The sequence below is a fragment of the Notolepis coatsorum genome (genome assembly GCF_963971535.1).
Source record: "Notolepis coatsorum genome assembly, chromosome: 14".
NCBI lineage: Eukaryota > Metazoa > Chordata > Actinopteri > Aulopiformes > Paralepididae > Notolepis > Notolepis coatsorum.
In genome coordinates this window covers 26874837-26893523 of record NC_140178.1, presented here as the reverse complement: position 1 = coordinate 26893523, position 18687 = coordinate 26874837, and the positions used below count along the sequence as shown (strand labels likewise).

Here is an 18687-nt window from a genome sequence, read left to right as displayed (position 1 = left end):
GGACTACATAGTCACAGTAGACTATTATAGCAGGTACATTGAGGTAGACAAACTACGCAGCACCACTACATCAGCCGTAGTGCAAATGCTCAAAGCCCAGTTCGCAAGGCTAGGCATACCAGAAACCGTAGTCAGTGATAACGGCCCATGCTATAGCTCCAGTGAATTTAAGACATTCGCACAGGACTGGGACTTTAGACATGTAACTAGCAGCCCTACTTACGCCCAGAGCAATGGCCTCGCAGAGAAGGGAGTCCAGATTGCAAAGTCACTGTTAGAGAAGGCTAGAGTAGACAACAAGGACCCATACTTGAGTCTGTTAGAATATAGAAATACACCAGTTGACAACCTCAAGTCACCCGCACAACTGCTCATGAGCAGACGCCTACGCTCTATCCTCCCCACCACCAGTCAGCAGCTACGACCACAGGTTGTAAACCAGAGCACAGTGCGCGCCAAGAGAGAACTATGCCAACAAAGACAGAAATATTACTATGATCGGACAGCAAGACCGTTGCCGACTCTGCAGGATGGAGAGGCCGTCCGTTTCCAACAGAATAATGGGCAATGGAAGCCCGCCACTGTCATTCAACCAGCAGGCGCTGAAAGGTCTTACCACGTTCGTACTGATGAAGGCCAGGAATACAGGCGCAACAGACGTCACCTGTTACAGACAAAAGAGACTGACCAAGGTACCCACCGAACAATGGCACAGGAGGCCAACACCCAGCCCCAGCAGCCGGAGATGGCATCACCGGAATGTCCACCACCTGAAGGTCCAGATGAACATTCTAAGTGCATCACTACCAGATCTGGTCGCGTCGTTAAGCCAAGAGTAAAGCTTGACATTTAAGATCCTAAGACCCTACTCAGTGGACCCTGAATCATTACGGCCACGTGAAAGTGTAATGCATGTAAAAAAAAAAAAAAAAAAAAAAAAGGGAGAGAGGAGGAGATATTGTAATTACTGTAATTATCATAATAATTGACATGTCTTGAGACCGTTTTCTACTTATATTGTTTAAGTATACCGTTTCTGCCTATATTGTTTGAATATAAATAATGGTCCACAGGTGTGTGAATATAGAACAAACGGTACCGTATATTCTAAAGTAATGTTTTCAGGATTCTAGGTTGCCACCGTGAGTTTCATCTTAGGAAGGGAGATGTAATATCCTAGGGATATCTGTGTAGACCATAGCCTACCACAGCACAGCAATGATGCGTGCGTGATGACGTGTTACGTATTCCAGTCATCCGATATGCAGACGCTGTTCTTGGTGTTGTCATTGCTGCCCGGGACGTGAGAATAAACGGTAACCCAATAAACAGTCGCCCGATTCCATCATTCCCTATAGACACTAAGAGTGACGTTTAGCGGAATATTACAGGAATGACATTTGGCTGTGATTATTACCTCGGGGCAGAGAGGAGGAATATGTCTTTGTTGTTGATAGGAATATGCTCTTTCCTGGAAGGTGTAATTGCGCTCGGTCGAACAATGTTCTTTTGTGGTTTATTTGGTTTCTGAATGGCTGAGCCTTGAGAGTCAAAGCATCACCCCTTGTCATTAAAACCATTCAGCACACTACCACAGTTTACGCAGGGAAGTCGCTCTCCTTCCAATTATAGCGCAAGGCCAGACTCCGTACTCGATTTCCTGTCCTCTGGAATCGGCCCTTACCTTTCTCCGGTCTCTGTTGGACACAGTCTTTCTCGACTGTGAAAGTTTATGTTTCAGCTATCTCTCTGCTGTCACCAGGGTTTTGGCGATAGTAAGCCTCTCTTCGGCCATCCTCCGGTTAAATGCTTTTTGCAAGATGCTAGGTGCCTTAAACCCGTCAAGCATAGTTTAACTCCTCAATGGGACCTATCATTGAAACTGCATAGTCTGATGGAGGAACCCTTTGAGCCTCTGGAACAGGTTTCCTTGAGTCAGCTTTTCCACTGGCCATCACATCTGCTAAGCGTATCAGCAAGTTGTGCGCTTTGTCAGTCCTCAATCGAGGACTGGCCTCAATGAAGATGGTAGCAGTGCTATCCTGAGGCCTAACCCTGCCTTCGTCTCATTCTCCAAGGACTTACGACAAAAAGGGCTTTCTCTTAGGGCCATTTGAGACCTTTTCGGGACGATTTTGGGATTCACCAACCGTCCCAATAAAACATATATAATTAATATTATATTATAATATATTGTCTATATTCATGTCTTGCCCGAAAAGGTCTCAAATGGCCCTAAGAGAAAGCCCTTTTTGTCGTAAGTCCGTTGGAGAATGAGACCTTTTCCTCCCCATACTGACGACAGGGAGAGGAACATGCATCTATACTATGCCTTATCCGTGCACTCTCTATCTATGTGAGGCGTACGGCTGATTTGATGGTGGCCGTGCTCTGTCTGGGGGCGACAGTGGCTCAGGAGGTAGAGCGGTCGTCTGGTAATCGGAAGGTTCTTGGTTTGATTCCCGCTCCTCCTGGCAGGATGTCGAAGTGTCCTTGAGCAAGACACTTAACCCCTAACTGCTCCCGATGAGCAGGGTGGCACCTTACATGGTTGCCTCCGCCGTCTGTGTGTGAATATGTGAGTGAATGTGAGGAACAAATTGTAAAGCGCTTTAGCATTGGTTGTGTGAGGATACCTCTCACTGTTACACCCAAGTGTGGAGTATCTGCCTCCTCTGCTCTCCTCAGAGGGGTCTCTTGGAAGACATCTGCGCAGAAGCTTCTTGGTCTTCCCCTTGGGGGGAAATTAATCAGGTTTTATCGGCTGGAAGTGTTGGATAGTTCTCTCACTCGGTCCTCAGCTCAGGAGCCCCTCCTCACCTTCCTAGCTCTAGCTAGAGGGTGGGTCTCCCAGCTGATTCCCAAGTGTTTTTTTTTCATGCATGTTTTACACACTGGAATGCCTGTCTCCTTCTATTTGTGGTTACAATCCGTACCTCCAACAATGTGTCATCAGGCACTTAAAACAATGCTTCTCCTATTTTTTTTGACAGATATCCTTTTTTTCTTATTCTCAGGGAATAGTGCTTTTTACACATGAAGAAAGTGGTTCCCTGCTTCACCTGTAACAATTTGTAACCAGCAATCGTAAGCTAACCTTCTAGGTTTCTCTTAGCCTTATTTATAGGCATTTCTGGTCAGACATTATTTTCTGTCTGATGGTTAAGTTGGACATATGGCTGCTGCATTTTTATACTCTGAGGACCCCTGACACAGAGGGTTAGGTTTTAACCTATCCTGCCAGGGTCTAACTCCCAAGTTTAGGTTAGGTGGGTCTTTTTAAACCTTTGGGTTTTTCCTCTTCTACCTCTGTCTATCATTTAGGCAAGCTTTAGACCTGCTGAGGGTTGTTTTTAACCTTTTCTGCCAGAGCCTTACGCTTTTCTTCTCTTAACTCCATCCCCTTGCCTATCCTTTTTGGTGTTGGCAGTGGCCAAGGCTATCTCCTTTCCCGGTCTTTTAGGGCCAACAGGAGGCACATTATCAGGGCTGTGATAGCTGCATTGGTAACATTATTTCAGCTGGCAATTGGCGCACGGAGCAGTCCAGTAGACGAAGCAAGATGCTTTGCCCGCATTCATATAACTAGAGTTATATTTCACAACTATTGTTACAACCTAACAATTATTGCAACTCTACTTACTACTACCAGGCTTAGACAATTGAATTGTAGTCTATGCCTTTAACTAATCCATGTAGAAATATGTGCACAGTGATTTTTTAAAACCATCTGCAAACGATAATTGCGCAAACAGATGGAGATATTTGGGGGACAAATGGAGCATCCAGGGACTTTTTATTTTCACCCTGAATTACTAGTGTTGATTGATGACATGTACCAATGTTGTCAAATATCAGGCCCTACTACACAAGGGGGCGAGAGGGGTGTGAGCGTGTGTGAGAGGAATTCCGCCCACCTTCACCACCCGATGCAATGCAAACAAGACGACTGCACTTACTTCGTTCTATGCAAAGATTTCAGTTCTAAGTATATCCAAAGAGTTCTATTATGAGTAGCCTATATCACAGGAATGTCTCTCTGACGCACTTGAGCGCATGCACAGCGTACGCAGCAGTCACGTGACACAGTGCATAACTGCACTTCCGCGTTACATGGAGCCCCCGCTCTCTCCCATGAGCTCAAAATACCGGAAGTGTCGCGGTGGTCTAGTTGAAAACATGTCGCTGCAGTTTACAGATGAGGAATTCCAGGGGGCATGGAAGGAATTAGATGAACCCCAAGTGGAGGGAGGAGGATGGGAGTTCTTCACCGAGACTATGGGTGTTAAAATATACCGCCTTTACGACAAGGTAAATATGAACTGTTAAACTGTATGATCGGCTAAATGAAGACCAGCAGGGCAGTGGTGCATAATGATGGTACATTGGTCCTCCTGTCCAGCAAGTGATTGGATTGTTGGATCATTATGACATCGCCCTGTATCGTATCGTATGATAGGACCTCATAAACACATGTATGATAATGGTATGATACATTTGTATCATGTCGCATTATTTGCACCATTCGTGGGAAAACAACTCAATTCCTGGTCGTGAAATATGCGGAAGCTGTTTGATTGATTGATTGATTGGAAACTTTATTAACAGATTGCAGAATGGGTACAGTACAGCGCAATACATACAATTGTTAAGGGGATGCAGACCAGAGAAAGACTTTCGTCTTGTTTACATCAGGGTCCCCCATTTTCAATTCATCATAACATGACATACACGACATACAGATACAGTACTGCTACATCTAAAAAGAGAGTATATATACATTTGACGTAGAAACTGTACATTGGAGGAGGTTGGGTAGGTGGGGTGGGGGGTTGGGAGGGTGGGTGGGGGGGACACACACACACACACTACATTGGAGGTGGTGGGGTGGGGTGGGGTGGGGGGGGGACACTGTACAACTGTACAAGCAAAACTGTCAGGTCCCGGGCTGGCTCTATTGAGTTTACATACATAAAGCTCAATAGAGCCAGTCATAGACTAAAAAATGCATCAGAAATTAAGTAGATGATGTAGTAGCTAGGCCTATTCGCAACGCAATACATTTTCTGATTTGTGTTTACAACTCTTATATCGTATTTCAAAGATTGAAGAATGCCATTCCATGCTATATTATTTTATTTTATGATCCTGTGTGAGAGACACGCGGAGTAGGTCTATTACAGGCCTATTAGACTACTGTATTGCCATATGCAGCTGAAGGATCAGATTCAACACATTTCACAGCTCCTCTCATGATAAAGGAGACCATACTGGTGGCAGTGGCTATAATCTTGAGTCCTGTGGTTTGGCATTAGTTACATATTGTAGGCGTGGCATAGCTTACATTTGGGAGAGAGAACTTTCATCTGCTGTTTGCAGGAAACTGGACTTTATGAGTACAAAGTCTTTGGTGTGCTCGCCAGCTGCAGCCCAGACCGCTGTGCAGATGTCTACATGGACTTGGTCTATCGGAAACAATGGGATGGATATGCCAAAGGTATAAAAAAAAATAACACAAACTAGCAAATTTCCCAACCAACCAGATCAACTTTCTCTCATTGAATGATCATCTCTGCACCGAGGAACTACTTAACTTTCGTTTCAATGTTAACATGATGATGATTTGTAAAATATGTTATGATGATCCGTGTAAAATGCTAATTTGACTATTGTTTCCTGTGTATGTTATTGAAGTCTTCATCACGTGGCCTCATTAACGTAGCCGATACATGTCCTGATGTTCTCTCTGTAGACAGTTCTACCCGTTATAAGCACGACCCATTTCATAATAACCTTTCTCATTTTCACCCTTTATGCTTCTCTTTTCTCTTGTCGTTACAGTAACCCAACAGGTAACGCATTTGAACATTTAGCCAACATTTAGTCTGTATTCATGTAGAGTAGATGCTAGTTCTGTAGCCTATTAGATGAAAACCACCCCACAAAATAACATAAATGTTCTCTTTGTTTAACGTTTGTTTTCTGTGGTAGTATTAGAGTTTTTCACCGTTCAATGGATTGCGCCCCCCCCCCCCCCCCCCCCCCCCTGGGTAATTATTCTTTGATCAAATCCAAGTTAATGTTACACTTTCTGCTTTCCCCTGCATTTGGGACATGGGATATGTCATGAATCAATAACCCCCCCCCCCACACACACATTGTCATTTATCTTTCTGTGACTCTCTTTTGGAGAGCAGAGGATGTTTTGTATTGGAAACACACATGCTTGGCACCAGCTCACGGCGCCTGAGATCATTTAAAGTGGTCCACATCTTCTCCTCCCACCACTGTCCCTTCATGTACCGTGCGTCGAAGATCCATTTGACGTGCATCATCTGAAATGTGTTAAACTGTTACACAGTGACCCTTCCAAGAGGCCCCGGTTGTCGTTCCTCTGCCCGTGTTGTCATGGAGGCAAAGCGAGGGAGAATGAGGACCACCGGTATTGTGATCTAACCTCGTCTCTCACGACTGAAGGGTTCAATCAAAGGCCCCAAACCCCAGTCAGATGTTTATTTAGCTGTCATTACCCACAAAGCTAGGGGTATGTATTGTTTATCACGCGCCGGTATGTATCACGATACTTCCGTCTTGCGATATATATTTAAGCCCCCAGGCCTTGTTTATTTTCTACGTGTTTAATTTCCGGTAGGAAATTGTATTTCTTATCGCTGAATACAAATTTGAATTCCTCCATTTTAGATTGCACAAAAAAAAACAAATGATAGTAAAGTTGGACTTGTACTGAGGGGTTTGCTATATGTCATGACATTCCGTCTCAAATTTTGACACTGTACTAAAAACACAACGTATTGCAGTGTTTATAGTTTCGCAATATACTGAATCGTAAGCCCTGTATCGTGATATGTATCACATCGCCAGATTCTTGCCAATACACAGCCCTACTCAAAGCCACTTTGGGATTTTCTCTGCTTTGCGTTGTCCAACTGAAACCATTAACCTTGGATCTGATGATATTACTTTATTTCCAATTCATATTCCAAGATTCCATCCGTACGTCAATTTATTACTCTCGCTTAAATCCATTTGTTATGGACGGTCCCTCTGCCCCTAAAGTCGGAGTGTATCCAGACTGTGTTTATACAGAGACCTTTATCTGAAACATACTGTCTGGGTACTCAGTGTTATAGGCCTGGTATATCTTGATCAGAAGAAGCCAACATTCTTTATACTTTTCCCTGAACTTTCTTCTTCGTTTTCTGTCACACAGAGCTGTATGAGAAGGACTTCGAGGGATGTGCAGCAATCTACTGGGAAGTGAAATACCCCTTCCCTCTGTCAAACAGAGATGTATCCTTCTGTTCTAACGACACGTGTTGATCAGGTCATATACAACACCGGTCCTTATTCTAAGCACATGGAAAATGACTCCGGACATATAGATTAGTTAGTGAATTCAAATGTATTATCACAGTACAACGAAAAGAAGTTTGACATCCAAACTAACAGTAATGTGCAATAGTAATATACAATGTACAGGTGATTAAACTGGGTTAGGTATAACATATATAAATCAGTACTACTGAGTAATAGGGCTAATCGGATGTATGTACAGAGTTGTAGTATTAATATATACAGTGATACAGGTATGAAGACAGTATGGTAGTAAGTCATGCTGGCCAGCAGCGTAACTAGTAAGAGTAGGTAAGGGATATGTACAGATATAGTATCTACAGATACAAAAGGATTATATGCAGGTATGTACAGACAGATGTGGATATATATATATACGGTAAGAATATATATAGAATGTATATATATGGTATATACAGCATTATTGTACATGCTATACAGAGTTATGGGTTATATGCAGGTGTATAAGTAGGTTTATTACATGGCATTTTCACATTCGCCGAAATGCTTGCTTGTGATTGGTCAATAGCGCTCGTCAGAGGTCCGTTATTACTCGATAACGGACCTCTGCTGAACAATAATGGCCGCTGTGCGCAGCTGTTCGCAATCAAGCCCACTGACACACTGCATCAGTGCAGCTAATCAGACGCACCTGCCGGCTGCACTGACAGCGGAGTGTGTGTGACGATGACAGCGGGAGCGACAGAACAGAACTGCGTCTGCATTTGATCTCATCTTGTCGATGTAAAATGAATTAGGTATATTGTTAGTAAGTTAGCCATGTAATAAGCGGGATAATGTATAGCTATACTCGATCATTGTCGCAAAATAATTGACCTTCACTGACGTTTAAAACACCTCGGCGAGGCGCCTCTGTATTTTAAACTCTGTGTCGGTCAATTATTTTGCCACAATGACCTCGTAGCTATACATTATCCCTTACATATAGAAGGATTATATGCAGGTATATTCAGATGGATATATATATGCGGTAAATATACAGTATATACACTACCGTTCAAAAGTTTGGGGTCACTTTGAAATGTCCTTATTTTTTAAAGAAAAGCACTGTTTTTTTCCAATGAAGATAACATTAAATTAATCTGAAATACACTATACATTGTTAATGTGGTAAATGACTATTCTAGCTGCAAACGTCTGGTTTTTAATGGAATATCCACATAGGTGTATAGAGGCCCATTTCCAGCAACCATCACTCTAGTGTTCTAATGGTACATTGTGTTTGCTAATCGCATTAGAAAGCTAATGGATGATTAGAAAACCCTTGAAAACCCTTGTACAATTACGTTAGCACAGCTGAAAACGGGTTTGCTGGTTAGATAAGCTATAAAACTGGCCTTCCTTTGAGCTAGTTGAGTTTCTGGAGCATCCCATTTGTGGGTTCGATTATACTCTCAAAATGGCCAGAAAAAGAGAACTTTCATATGAAACTCGACAGTCTATTCTTGTTCTTAGAAATGAAGGCTATTCCATGTGAGAAACTGAACATTTCCTACAACAGTGTGTACTACTCCCTTCAGAGAACAGCACAAACAGGCTCTAAACAGAGTAGAAAGAGAAGTGGCAGGCCCCCGTGCACAACTGAGCAAGAAGACAAGTACATTAGAGTTTCTAGTTTGAGAAATAGACGCCTCACAGGTCCTGAACGGGCAGCTTCATTAAATGGTTCCCGCAAAACGCCAGTGTCAACGTCTACAGTGGAGAGGCGACTCTGGGATGCTGGCCTTCTATGCAGAGTGGCAAAGAAAAAGCCATATCGGAGACTGGCCAATAAAAGGAAAAGATGAATATGGGCAAAAGAACACAGACATTGGACAGAGGAAGATTGGAAAAAAGTGTTATGGACAGACAAATCGAACTTTGAGGTGTTTGGATCACACAGAAGGACATTTGTGAGACGCAGAACAAGTGAAAAGATGCTGGAAGAGTGCCTGACACCATCTGTCAAGCATGGTGGAGGTAATGTGATGGTCTGGGGCTGCTTTGGTGCTGGTAAAGTGGGAGATTTGTACAAGATAAAAGGGATTTTGAATAAGGAAGGCTATCACTCAATTTTGCAACACCATGCCATACCCTGTGCTTGGTTGGAGCCAATTTCCTCCTACAACATGACAATGACCCAAAGCACACCTCCAAATTATGCAAGAACTATTTAGGGAAGAAGCAGTCACCAGATCTCAACCCCATTGAGCTGTTGTGGGAGCAGCTTGACCGTATGGTACGCAAGAAGTTCCCATCAAGCCAATCCAACTTGTGGGAGGTGCTTCAGGAAGCGTGGGGTGACATTTCTTCAGATTCCCTCAACAAATTAACAGCTAGAATGCCAAAGGTCTGCATTGCTGTAATTGCTGCAAAGGGAGCATTCTTTAACGAAAGCAAAGTTTGAAGGACAAAATATTTATTTCAAAATAAAAATCATAATTTCTAACCATGTCAATGTCTTGACTATATTTTCTATTTATTTTGCAACTCATTTGATAAATAAAAGTGAGTTTTCATGGAAAACACGAAATTCTCTGGGTGACCCCAAACTTTTGAACGGTAGTGTATATAATATATATATATATATATATATATATAATTGTGGAGCCAGTACAATTATTCTGCAGGCTACACATAATTACTTTTTTTTGTTTTTTTTACGACCACAATGGGGTCAGATATGGTAAAGTGAGAACAGTGTGGTTTATAGTATTAGAGTGAAGTGAGCCCAAGAATGACTCTTTAGGGCGGATCAACTTTGGAACGCACAGTATATTTTCCCAAGAGGTAACTGATCCGTTGCGCCGAGGGGTGTGTGGGCCAAATTACTATTACGGTTACCTCTCCCCGTCCTTAACGACGCAAACCTCAGTATGTGTACGTGAGGGAGCGGAGAGAGCTCGACGTGGACGGCAGGAAGATCTGGGTGGTCCTGGCTAAGAGCGCGCCGGAGACCCCATGCGCTGAGAAGAGCGGGGTGCTCAGGGTGAAGGACTACAAGCAGAGTTTGGCCATAGAGAGCGATGGTGCCGGCGGCACTAAAGGTGACACTCTGGGACGCGCCGCGGCGATACCGCTGTTTTCCTAGACGATACCGCGGTTTTCCTAGACGATAACAGATTCAGAGTAAACGTTTTTGTTAGAGTGACATTTCACTTTCGTAGACTGTGTTTTATTTATCAGGAGTCTACCTAACTCCACACAAGTGCCTTTACTAGGGATGTCCCGGTCAAGCTTCTTTGCAGTCATTTAATATTGAGTATCTGCTGCCGTTACAGAGTCCAGTCTGATATTTGTATTTTCCTAGATAATACAGCAGCACAGTGCACACTGCAAGTACATTAAAGTTAGTAAAAAAACAATCCAATACATATACAATACAATACAGCACAGATATATTTAAATATGCTGTGATCTTCTCCAAGTCCGATCCGATCGGGACATCCCTAACATTTACTAATGACTCTTAATGAGCTAGCATCCAGTGCTATTCCTGTTGTCTACTACACCATCGTTCCTCCTGGTTTCTAGGCTGTTCATTCATTCACTTCCATTTATTTTGAGGACCATGTCTAAATATCCAGCTTAAAATATATAATTAAGGTACTAATCGACCACAGGAAAAAGGTACATATTGTACGTTATGTTATAGCCATAAGTAATATATTGACGTATATATGAAAATGTACAATGTGTACATGTTGTTATCTTGAATTTCCCCAAGGGGATCAATAAAGGAATATCTTTTCTTTGGCGGACCAAAATATTTTGGGCCCCCCCCCCTCACCACAACAAAATAGTCATGAAATGGGCCATGTTTAAATTGATTGAAATAACACCAATATCGTGACCTTTCAAATTGGCCCTATATTTTGTTTTCAGAGCTGTCATGGATGAAAAGCCAGCTTCACACAGATACTGTATGTGGTGCTGAATGGTATCAACACCTTAACTGCTGCATCATGATATACTTGGTGGGCCATGAGATGAGATACTTGGTACTCCGCACCACACTCTGAAACTAGCTCTCTAGGTGGTATCAGATGAGATTTCAAAGAGTTCTTCCAAGAGTTTGGATGGAGATGTGTCAGGAAGCTTTGTCTCAATGTTGTCTGTAAAGTTTATTTTTTTATCCAGAGTAACTTGGTGATCCTTTTCTGTGTTTTATTAAATAATGATTTTCAGATTTTGAGAAATGGTATTTTCATGGAGAACGGTGCAGCTGCAACAGATAGCACTTTAGTGATCATTTTCTGTAATAATTTTTTTTTTTTTTTATATAAATCTCAAGGCCCCCCCTGTCATGCCTCTGCGCCCCCCCCTGGGGGCGCGCCCCCCACTTTGAGAAACACTGCCTTAAACTAACCCTAACCACACTGTTATGTTAAACTAACTATAACCCCTAACTTTATGTTAACCATAACTTGAATGATAAAACAAACCATCATCATAGTATTGCTGTGTTTGTATCAAGGTGGGTGGGTAGCTTAGTCTTGTGGTGAGAGCACTCGCCCGCGACCACAATCATTGTTGGACTTTCGCAGATACAAAATGTAAACATAATACAAGACGTGAATATATTATTCATGGCTATAACATAACATACATTATGTACCTTTTTTTCCTGTGGTCAATTAGTACTAATTTACGTTTTCTGATGAGATCGAGTTGAAATATCATATTTATGAAGTATAAACAAACTAGGGCAATGTGTCATACATGGAATAATTAAATTGCACTTGAATTCCTGATGAATTCACATAAATTCTTTGTGTCATTTTGTTTCAGTTTTCATGAATTACTTTGACAACCCAGGCGGCATGATTCCTACCTGGCTGGTGAACTGGGCAGCTAAGGTTTGTACATGTACAGTACAGTGTGTCATTATAAACTCCATTCTTTCATCACATACACATCTATAAATGACACCATCTCAAACTCCGCCCTCTTCTCTTGATCCTCCAATCACAACCGCTGCTTATCCCGAGGGAAGCGACCGCTGTGATCTGGAGGATCAGGAAAAGAGGGCAGGGTTTGAGATGGGTCAATTATAATAAAAAATATAGGTCCATTTTGACTCAGTGTTTATAAACAATGCAAAGAAACATATTTCAAAATATATAATATAATATATTTCGAAACCCATGTTTAGCTGTCGGATACTGTCACTCCTTGTATCAAGAGCTCAGTAAGTAGACCTCTCACGCGTTTACTTCATTTTGACAAGCTGCAGGTTTTTCCAGGTCGAGTGACCTGATCTGCAATGCTAAGCTAGTTTTGGCTAGCGATTTTAACTGCCGCTTCGAAATGCTAAATCCCCTGAGAGAGAAATATATATAGAAGGCCTTGTTCACGGGACGGCGGCCTGCATGAGGCTAGGAGCGCTCTATTAAAAGTCCATTAATTTCCCTATAGCTGCAGGAGCATCTGCAGAGACGGGAGCAGCCTTACATACGTCACCCCGTGAGAAGTCTATACATTTTCAGGTTGAAAACACGCCTGTTGTGGGGAAAAAGTGGCAGAAATGGCGGTACCCCAATTCTGGGGACACGTGATGCAAGGCTTCTATCCTCCCTACAACTGGCCAGTGGGGGGCATATGCGAGCAACGTTCAAGACAGAGGAGGGGAGAATTGGCACAGCGAAATTGGACTGTTTCTTTAAATGCAAATGAGCTGCGGCTCCCCATGCGGCTCCCCATGCTCCCGCACTTCAGAACTGTGGCGCGCATGGTTCACGAAATTCAGATCAAACTAAGTGTTGCAAATCATATATGAATTAAGATCCACCAATTGTATATTCTATTTCTCGCCTAAAATGTTGCCGGAAACATATTTCAGTAGACCGTTGAGGTGGAAAAAGAGAACGTTTATGAGCGAGCCACCATTTTATATATTGTGAAAAACACAGGAAAAGACCATTTTACATTAACTCATTCAACGCCAATCATGGAAAAAGGCGGGTTAACTCGCCAACCGTTCAGCGCCAATCACGAGAAAAGTCGGGTTTTAATCGTTATTTCTTTTATTAGCTATATCCATTCATTTTCATCCATCCAGCCTGATGTTATCATTGGGAATGGGTCTGAGCTCGTAAAAGGGCAAATACCGCCGCCTACGCCTTCCAGACGGTATTGCACTCTATTAGAAATGGTGTAGTTTCTTTTCAGGGCCGATCTGAGCCGTGCAGGCGGGGTTTAAATACTCAGGCGAGGCAGACCTTTACAACGATGGCATGGTACACTAACCCCGCCTGCCCGTTCATGTGTAACGCTCGGTAATGTGGGACGGACCTCCACGAGCAGTATTTGGAATGGCGATCAGATAATTGGATTATTTCTTTTGCATTACATCAGAGACAAGGTAAGAACACTATATATAAAATCTTGCGTTGATCTGATATTTCTTTCTACCGCGATCGACGCTGTCTGTGTGTGTGTGTGTGTGTGTGTGGCTGTTTACCGTTGTGTGCAGGAGGTGGCGGGGGGAGCCCCGCGCTACGAGGGCCATTTGATTTTTTGCATGAGGAAGGATAATAATGATAATCTAGCGTTGATTTCAGGAAGATTCGATAATCAGGCGAAAAATGACAACGTGTTTAGTGTATTCCACTAAAGGGCTATAGGGAGGTGTAGTGGTTAAGTCATTTTCGTTTTTTCCTGTTCCACCCTCTGTTCCACTTAATGTATTTCCCCATTGACCATTTCTAAATCGGCTCGTTTTAGATAAATAAAGCATTAACGTTGGCATGGTGTACCCTTCTGTGTGTATTCATCCACAATCTATGGCTCAACATGAAAATATTTGCAATTAATCGTAAAGGTAGCAAAATAACAATGTTTATGTTTTCGTTCGTTGGGAAACTACACTGCTATTTGGCGCTGCTGACTGATGTCACCACAGCGTAGCCTCCTGCCTGTAGTCACAGACCTAGGATCAGATTTCCCTTACATTTCATAAGCTTAACAATTCGTACAATGGGAAAATAACTGACCCTGAATCTGTGGCTAGTATCTCTCTGGTGATCATAACCATTCATCTCTAAAGCCAACCACCATTTTTAAAAGCAACAATCATGTTACCATATTTGTATTTATATTTTAAATCGTATAACGTTATTTCGCTGCATATTAAATCACTGTAAATACTAATGTAAATCATTGTTTCGTTGTACATATTGTGTATAGTTTATAACGTTATTGTTTTTTTACATGCCGTAAGTAGCTAGCTAGCTTGCTAGCCGGCATTCCCGAAACTCCTCTAACATGCCCTGATTTAAAATGGTTCTCTCCTCTTTGTATACTTTTGTCCTCACAAACAAAGTGTTCTGCCAGGGAACTTATGGACACGACAGTAGTAGTAGTTATAAGGTTTTTGAGCTTGTAACGTTAACGTTAGTTAGCTATCGTGGTATCAACGGGCCGTGACGTGTAGCTAGCTAGCTTGCTAGCCGGCATGATGCGTGTGCAGTGCTTGCCCCACAGGTCTGAGAAGAGGACCTGCACATTTTACTCGTTCCCGAAACTCATGCCCCGATTTAAAATGGTTCACGACAGTATACATAATGCTAACGTATAGTACGTTTAGCGGGGTAACGTTAACGTTAGCTAGCTAGCTAGCTTGGTATCAGCTGGCCGTGACGGGGATTAGGCGACAGCCTAGGCTGCCTACTGGTAAATGTAGTTATTTTTTTTACGACAAATTAAAAACCTATCACTACCTTTATTTCAACCAAAAATGCTTAAACAATAATGTTAGTGGTAGAAGGGAACTCATTTTGTGCAAAAATGGAAAGCTTGCCAATGTTCATGTGGCAGAATTGTTACAATAGCCGATAATCCATTTTCCCAATAATAAATCCCTATACGGGTGGAACAACCAGTGATGTCAGACTACACCTGCCTATTATCGCGTATTTTCCTCGTTTACTAAGAATCACCAAAACTATACTCATATTCAAAACGGTATAAAACGGAAATGTACGGATGAAAAAACAATCCGTTTTGTACATGTTGACTGGAAGCAACTCACTGACAATCAACAGGTGTATTAGACCCATAGCTATAATATAAGATGTATTTTAAGCACTCGCAAATCTCGCAGTCCCCCCATTGATTAAAGCGATGGCGTACTAGCGCCCTCTGGCGCATTAAGCGATGGCGCAGAATGATTTAAGGGCCCTTTTAAGGAACACGCCAACATTTTGGGAAATTAGCTTACCGTCTTTTCCAGAGAGAGACAAGAAGATGGATACCAGTTTCCTCTCTGTGCGTTCAGTAGAAAGCTATCTGGCTGCATGTTAGCCTAGCTTAGCACAATGAATGGAAGTGGACATGGCCGGTTAGCCTTCGGGAGAGGTGTTAGTTGGACAATGCCTAGGCTAACCGGCCATGTCTGCTTCCATTCATTGTGCTAAGCTAGGCTAACGTGCAGCCAGATAGCTTTCTACTGAACGCACAGAGAGGAAACTGGTATCTATCTTCTTGTCTGTCTCTGGAGAAGACGGTAAGCTAATTTCCCAAAATGTTGGCGTGTTCCTTAAGTGTATTATGTGTAACGTTATTTCCTCATAATCTATTTACTATGTAAAGATATTGACCTTTGTAATAGAGTAGCTGAAATGTTACTCACAAGCCCAGATGTAGTCCTCTATAGTGTATTTTTTTTTTTATGGCTTTCCACGTTTATTGCTAGCAGATGTTAGCAGCGATGTGTGGTGATGTCAACAGTTCCTCTCTTTGTGGCCGGGTGTGTCTTCTCTGCAGCTCTGTCCGTGACGCTCATTGACATGAAATGTTCCCTGTTTTGCAACAGAGCGGGGTTCCGGGTTTCCTAACGGACATGCAGAAGGCCTGCAACAATTACACTGCCTACTGCCAGAAGAAATGAATGCAATTGAGTCGGGACGTCGCCTCAAACGTACACGGGTTGCGTTTTCCCTAGCACTCCCTTCAGGTTTTATGATATTTTAGGAGGTTTTTTGGGGTGTTGGTCTGGTGGATTGTAAACCTCTCATCTATGCCACCCAGGGGGGTGGGTTTGCAGCTTGTTATTGTAGCATGGTATTGATTGTAGCATGCTACTGACTGGGGCACGAGGATCTGCCCTCATTGGGCGATAATAACATGACGAATCAATATTGTTCCATTGTGCTGTATCAACTAATACTGTGTTGTATTATGTGTCTCTGGTTTTTCTGGGAACTGCACTGACTTTTCTGCGAGGCAGTCTGGGATTTCTGTTGGTCTGTGTCGTGAAAATCGGGTGATTAGTCAAAATTGCAAGTCCTTTTCAATATCCATGCAACTCTTTTACCTCTCAATTTGCACAGAACTGGTAATCAAGCAAAAACTAAAATTTGTGAATCCATGGGGTGACTAAATCTCCCATTTGTTTTAAATTCATTTTTGTTTTAATAGGTTTTTAGACATGTTTTGAATATAGTTACTTGTTGTCATTCATTTGTTTTATCATTCAAGGCTATGTACTGAAATCAATTCACGGTCTAATCAGAAATTATGCACTATAGGCCTCCAATAGAGCTGTTGGGAACAAAGGACCATTTAGTTGTAAAGTCAATCAGTACTTCTGGGTGAATGTGATATCACCGACGAGTAGGCCTGTTCAACCCATTGGGTTCAACCTCTGCTGTCTTTTAACTATGAATGTACACAACACTACACCATCTTTAGATAATTAGGTGTTCCCATTCGAATGCACAATTTGAAGTTAGCCTAGTTATTTTAGGGGGACCCGTGTATAAAACAACTTGCACTGTATTGTACAAAACTGTATTTATAACCGTTAAAGGGGCACTTCTCCAACGAACAATGCAGATTTATTTTGCACATAATCTCACACATCTCTTAAAACAGTTTTGCACGCATTAATTTAGTTTTGACAGTTATTGAGAGTGAATGAGTTTTAATATGGTCACCAGTGATGTCGGGGACATTGCATCCTTGTGTTGTGGTAGTTACAGCTCCATGGAATGATGTAGATGAAAAATGTGTACGGACTGCCACCTTATATCATTGAACTGTAACTAACACAAGGATTCAATGTCACTGATTGTCCCCTGAATAAGCATTGTTTCTTTATTTGGTGAAGTGCCCCTTTAATATTAGGCTGCTGCTGCTGTTAGAAACACTAAGTACAGTTTGATGAACAGGCTAATTGCCTACTTGAAATTATTTTAGGAGTGGCCAGTTTTTAAGCATTTACACAAAGAGTGTTATGATAGAACATTATGTTTTTCTCATTAATATACTATTGTATGATCAATTTGATTTACGAATACAATTCGTAAAATTAGTTAATTGATAATCATGTTCACAATCATGTTTCTGTCCAATGCAATACCTCCAATTAGTCCAATCTGCCCTGTCTCTTGCAGGTGACTATAAAGATATGCTGAATATGAATGGGCTTATTACTGTGTAATAGATCTGATTGAATAAAGTATTTAAGATTGAGCTGTTGATGTGTTTTTTTCTTTTTCCGAAAAAGTATAAATGTGTTTATATAGCACGCTGCACACACATAAGAACATTCACCCGTGCTGCTGCCAACACATGGATGTAATTTGGATTGTATCCATTTGCTTTGATGACTCGTCACGCGCGCCCTCTTGCGGTAATTGGCGGGCATGCAAAGCCGTAGCGCGAGCTAATCTAGTAGTACATGTTCTTTCTTCAGAAGTGAGCAATATAGCAACTGGGCAAAATTAAGTGGTTTTAACAAACAGATATTGAGCTGAAAACGGTAGCAGCTCGTATGGCTATACAAGCACTAAAAGATTAAACCATGATACGACTACGAGTCGGCCAAATTGAAGGTAAGAAACGACAGGTTTTCTCTGAGCCCAACGAGTCAGCTTCCCAATTCAGTCTTGCTGCACAACCTTTTCCTCACAGCCTGGAAAGACCTTTCCAGTGGAAACAATTAATTTGAGGGTCATTTCCTTGCCGCCCCATGTCTTGTAGTTGAGACCCAGAGTGATGCTAGTGTCCCCCTCCCCAACTAGCCTGTGTGTCTACTAGCCCACCTAGCCTGATTGATTGATTGATTGATTGATTGATTGATTGAAAACGTTATTAACAGATGGGTACAGTACAGCTCAATACACAAAATTGTTAATGGGATGCAGACCAGAGAAATACTTTCGTCTTGTTTACATCAGGGTCCCCCATTTTCAATTCATCATAACATACATGACATACAGATAGACAGTACTGCTACAACTATACATTTATGACATACCAGATTTGCAAATACAGTACTGTTTGTGATACAAAAAAGAGAGTATATAC

At 42.1% G+C, this 18687-nt stretch overlaps 1 protein-coding gene across 1 annotated transcript; it reads left to right on the top strand.

The window, feature by feature from the left end:
* The first annotated feature begins 4154 nt into the window (after window positions 1-4154).
* On the top strand, window positions 4155-17850 carry pctp (phosphatidylcholine transfer protein). The gene is made up of 6 exons (XM_084328513.1): window positions 4155-4311; window positions 5380-5497; window positions 7232-7311; window positions 10250-10421; window positions 12166-12233; window positions 16190-17850. Exons 1-6 carry the CDS (start codon window positions 4180-4182, stop codon window positions 16262-16264), a joined length of 645 nt encoding a protein of 214 aa, XP_084184639.1. The 5' UTR covers window positions 4155-4179; the 3' UTR covers window positions 16265-17850.
* The last annotated feature ends 837 nt before the right edge of the window (window positions 17851-18687 follow it).